Genomic DNA, 5,012 nt, shown 5'->3' with positions numbered 1-5,012 from the left:
GTTTCACATTTAAGTCCTTGATCCATCTGGAGTTCGTTTTTGTGTGTGGTGTGAGGTACAGATCTTGTTTCATTATTCTTTGTATTCTTGAAAAAATTTTTTAATACAAAGTTAAAAGTCTAGAAATGACTAACTAATGAGTTTTAACAGAAAAATGCTATCCAGAGCAAAATGCTAAAGAGGGCACAAAAAGGTCTGGGTTGAACACATACCATATGATTGTTGATCTTCACATCCTCCTCATATTTGGAGCAGGCAACAGCCCGCTCCTGTCCTTTGATGACTGTTCCATGTCTAGAGTACTCCACATAGTCCTCTGTCTGAGCTAAAAGCAGTTCAGCTGGAGGAGCATCCAGGTGTTCTTGTCCACCATACTAAAAGGATATTGGGTATTATTAAAGAAGTAATAAGAGATTTGTATTCATATCTCAGCTGAAAGGTTTATTCTCAATCAGAAACACAAAAGAAACTTTTTTACTAGGTTTTGTCATATGAAACACAGTGAAAAAAATTGTTAACACTAAAATACCACTAAATTTTTATTAGCAAACAAAAGATATCTCAAGTGTTATTCATCTGCTGAGTGTAGTAGGTTACAAAAAAAGCCATAAATTCCTCTTATGCATGACATTTTGCCACACACTGTGCTGTTTTTCCATTAATAGATGGAGTCTATTTCTCCATTCCTGGAATTGGGATTCGGCCATATTACTTGCTTTGGCCAATGGGAAACTGGCAATCACATGCACTGAAAAGCATGTGTGCATTAGGGCATGCTTTCTTTTGCTATTCTGAGATCCTGCAACTGCCATGTAAAGAATGAGTAGGAGGGACTAGTCTACTGGAGGATGAGAGACCATATGGTGTTGAGATGAACTATCACAGATGAAGCCCTTTCAGGACAATTAGCCTGTTAACTGATAGATAACAACATGAGGCTATCTTAGACCATCCAGCCTCAGCTGAACTGGTCCACACCAGGAGACCCAGTCAACATACAGAATTGTCAGAAATCATGACCATTTATTTTAAGCTACAAAATTTTGGGTGGTTTGTTTTGCTGTAAAAGCTAACTGATATCTGATCTGTATTCAGTTCTCTTTGGGATGCTGTCTTCATGAGATAGCCTTTCTCCCCCCATTTCTAAGTGTCATATAGGCGCTCTGGTGGTACAGTGGTTAAGGCATTCAGCTGCTAACCAAAAGGTCACTGGTTTGAACCCAGCAGGTACTCTATGGGAGAAAGATGAGGCAGTCCACTTCTGCAAAGATTTACAACCTCAGAAATCCCAAGGGCCATTCTATTCTATCCAACAGGGTCACTATGAGTTAGAATTGACTCAATGGCAGTGAGTTTGGTTTCTTGGTTTTACGTGCCATATAGGAGCCTGGTGGTGCAGTGGTTAAGTGCTTGGCTGGTATCTGAAGGGCTGGTAGTTCAAGGCTACCAGCTCCTTGATGGGAGAAAGATGAGGTGGTTTGTTTCTGTAGGCATTAAGTCTTGGAAACCCTATGGGGAGCTTCTACTCCGTCCTATAGGGTCACTATGAGTCAAAAGTGACTCGATAAAAATGGGTTTGGTTTCGGTTAGAAGTCCCTATATATCATATTTAAAGGGTTGGAGGCCTGTGAACATTAAAAACAGCCTTTTTAAGATGAGGAGAAAAAAGCTGATTAAAAAAAGTATGTAACAACTGATTAAGACAATGATGGAAAGGATGTTCCTCATGGAATAAAAGGGACACTCTTATTTCATTCCAAATGTAAAACAAAGAAAGGCTCATTACCTAGTAAATTCTCAAGTACATTCTTCTTTAGCATTCTGTCAAAATTACCTTTTCCAGGATGCTTTCTTTCTGCTGTTCTTTGAAATCTTCTTTTTTAACTTTGAATGATTTATACAACAGCTCTAGTTTTGTAGGATCTGCCTGCAGATGCACTTCAGATCCTTTGTCATAGGCTTCCCAAGCAAACACTAGAATAATCAAAAACATCCAAATAAATGGCCAGCTACATTTATCACATTCTCTCCGAAATTAGCTTAAAATAATACTTCCAAATATCTTACAAGCTGACATAAAATGCCTTATTATAAGAGCAAACACTTACACTGCGTCTGAGCCATTGAGATGGTATCTCCTGTGTATCGGACAAAGTTATCTCCTGCATAACTCACTCTATAAATACAAATCAAAAAGCAATGTATCAGAGAAATTGATTTAAGAGAAGTTAATTCTTCTGTGACCCACTCACATATGATGTTCATTTTAATTAAGATTTTTCAAGCTTAAAATCTTTCTTACCTCATCTTGAAATTTGTAAATTTAACTTGACACTTACTCATCTGGATTCTTTCCTGCATTGGCATAGGGATTCTCTCTCATCGCTCTAGTTTTGGGGTCATAATAAGCAGAATTTGGATCTAAATTCCGCAAATACTAGAAAAAAGAAAGTTTAAAGACTGCATTAATGTTTACTTATAGCAAAAAAGATTTCAATGGCTTGGTAGTTGATCATGACAAATTAAATGGGTGTGTGTCCAGAGTAAGATGAAGAGAGAAAAAGTAGAATGGTACCTAATCTTGAAATAATTCTAACCATATCATCCATATACTATACTATATGAGTAACAAAAATTAGGCTGAAAAGGCAAATGTCTTTCAAATATGTATGCTAAATTGGCAAGACTTACTTTTGCAATATCTTCTCTAATCCTGAGATTCCGGACAGTAATTCGTCTCTTAGAGTCAAAATTCTGTCCTGGCATGTCAATATCATCTGCATATTTATCTTCATCCTCATCTTCACTGTTATGTTCTTTTTCCTGAGACAGAGAGAGGGAAGCAAAACTTATTAAGAAAAAAAGATCAACATCTTGTTCTTGTTCTCCTTTTAACCAAGCCCTTATTCACTTGTGTTATCTAAAGCTACAAGTCAAGCATTTATTCATATTAGCCATCAGAAATTTTAAATTTTAATGATTACCCAGATAGAGCAAATATTTATTACCGTTTGAGAATTTGGTTCCTCCTCTCCCCACTGGTGTTTTGGAGAATTCTGTATCATGGAAAAAGGAAAAGAATTTCTAATCTTATTCCACTGAATTGACTGATTATATTTAACATTTAAAAACATATTTAAGATAATTCTAACTGAACAAATTCTCCCATTTCTGATGTAAGGAGAAAAACAGAAGTTCTGAATCCAATTATGCTATTCTGAATGATTAATTTTATTAGCCCATCTACAAAACCAGAAAATTTTTACAGAATTTTCATTGATTTAAAATTATAATCACATGAAGATAAGAGGAAGATTACGATGAACAATAAAGAGCCCTGGTGGTGCAATGGTTAAGCAAATGTATGCTAAGCAAAAGGTTAGAACTTAAAAGGGCATAAATAGACTATTAAGTATAACTAAAAATGCACAAACCACAGAAGATACACTAGATAGCTGGGACCTCCAAAAGATTAAATACTTATGATCATCAAAGGACATCAAAGGAGTAAAAAGAGAATTTATACAATGGGAAAAAAAAGTATTTGGCTATCACTATTTGACAAGGGTCTTATTCTCTAAAATTTACAGAAAACTTCAATACCTCAACAATAAAACCACAAACACATAAAGAGATGCTTGTGATCTTTAGCCATTAGAGATGCAAATCAAAATTATAATGAGATACCACCTCACCCTGGCAATAATGGTATTGATCGAAAAAACAGAAGGCAACAAACGTGGGTGAGGTTGTAGGGCAAAGGAAACTCTTAAACACTATTGGTGGGACTATAAAATGGTAGAACCACTACAGAAAACAGTGTGGCACTTCTTTTAAAAGCTAGAAACATGATCTAGCAATCCTACTTCTAGGATATATCCTAGAGAAATAAGAGCTGTGACGTGAATATAAACATACACACTCATGTTGACTGCAGCATTACTCACAATAGCAAAAAGATGGATACCAATTCATGTCCATCAATGGATGAATGGATAAATTGTGGTACATACATGTAATGGAATACTATGTGATGGTAAAGGATAATGACGAATCTGCAAAACATTTCACAACATAGATGAATCTGGAAGACATTATGCTGAGTGAAATAAATAAAAAATCACAAAAGGGCAAATATTGTATGAGACTCCTATTATAAAGTCAACAACAGGTTTATTCACAGAAAGAAACACTCTTTGATGGTCACCAGGGATCAGAGGAAGAATCACTAACTAGATATTAAATGTGTTAATTCTGGTGAAGGGAAAGGCAATACACAGTATGGGAAAAGTCAATACAATATGACCAAGACAAAGAAAGACACTGAGAGAGAGATATGTAAGAATAAAGGACAACTATGGTAAATACTGTAACATTTATAACCCTGTGCTTTATTCACTACACAAATGCATTAGATGGTGTGGATAATGACAAACTATGGATAACACCATGAAGAATGGAATTCCAGAAGACTTAATTGTGCTCATAAGGAACCCATACATAGATCAAGAGGCTGTTGTTTGGGAATACTGCATGGTTTAAAATCAGGAAAGGTATGTGTCAGAGTTGTATCCTTTCACCGTACTTATTCAATCTGTACACTGAGCAAAGAATCCTAGAAGTTGGACTATATGAAGAATGTGGCATCAGGATCACAGGAAGTTATGAACAACCTGAGATATACAGATGACATAACACTGTTTGCTGAAAGTGAAGAGAACAAGCACTTACTGATGAAGATCAAGAACTACAGCCTATGACACAGATTACACCTCAACATAAAACAAAAATCCTCACAATTAGGCCAGTAAGCACATCATGATAAAAGGAGAAAAGACTGAAGTTGTCAATGATTTCATTTTACTTGGATCCACAATCAACACCTATGGAAGCAGCAGTCAAGAAATCAAATGAGAGGCGGGGCAAGATGGCGGACTAGGCAGAAGGATTGCACAGACCCTCTTCAACAAAGAAAAGGGAAACCAATTAACACAGACACAGAAGATAATCTT

At 36.0% G+C, this 5,012-nt stretch overlaps 1 protein-coding gene across 1 annotated transcript in view; it reads right to left on the bottom strand.

Moving 5' to 3' along the window:
* SLU7 (SLU7 homolog, splicing factor) overlaps positions 1-5,012 on the bottom strand; it is a 29,604-nt gene that overhangs the window by 7,797 nt on the left and 16,795 nt on the right. Inside the window, exons 6-11 of the mRNA XM_007949909.2 lie at positions 3,009-3,056; positions 2,692-2,823; positions 2,340-2,437; positions 2,109-2,176; positions 1,835-1,974; positions 213-374 (exon numbers count right to left, since the gene is read on the bottom strand). Coding sequence (XP_007948100.1) covers positions 213-374; positions 1,835-1,974; positions 2,109-2,176; positions 2,340-2,437; positions 2,692-2,823; positions 3,009-3,056 — 648 coding nt within the window. The remainder of the gene's footprint in view (positions 1-212; positions 375-1,834; positions 1,975-2,108; positions 2,177-2,339; positions 2,438-2,691; positions 2,824-3,008; positions 3,057-5,012) is intronic.

This window comes from Orycteropus afer, unplaced genomic scaffold (assembly GCF_000298275.1).
Source record: "Orycteropus afer afer isolate SDZICR_OR568_19922 unplaced genomic scaffold, OryAfe1.0 scaffold00257, whole genome shotgun sequence".
NCBI classification, from domain to species: Eukaryota; Metazoa; Chordata; class Mammalia; order Tubulidentata; family Orycteropodidae; genus Orycteropus; species Orycteropus afer.
Note: the sequence above shows the minus strand (reverse complement) of the source record. Positions and strands in the feature narration are given on the sequence as shown.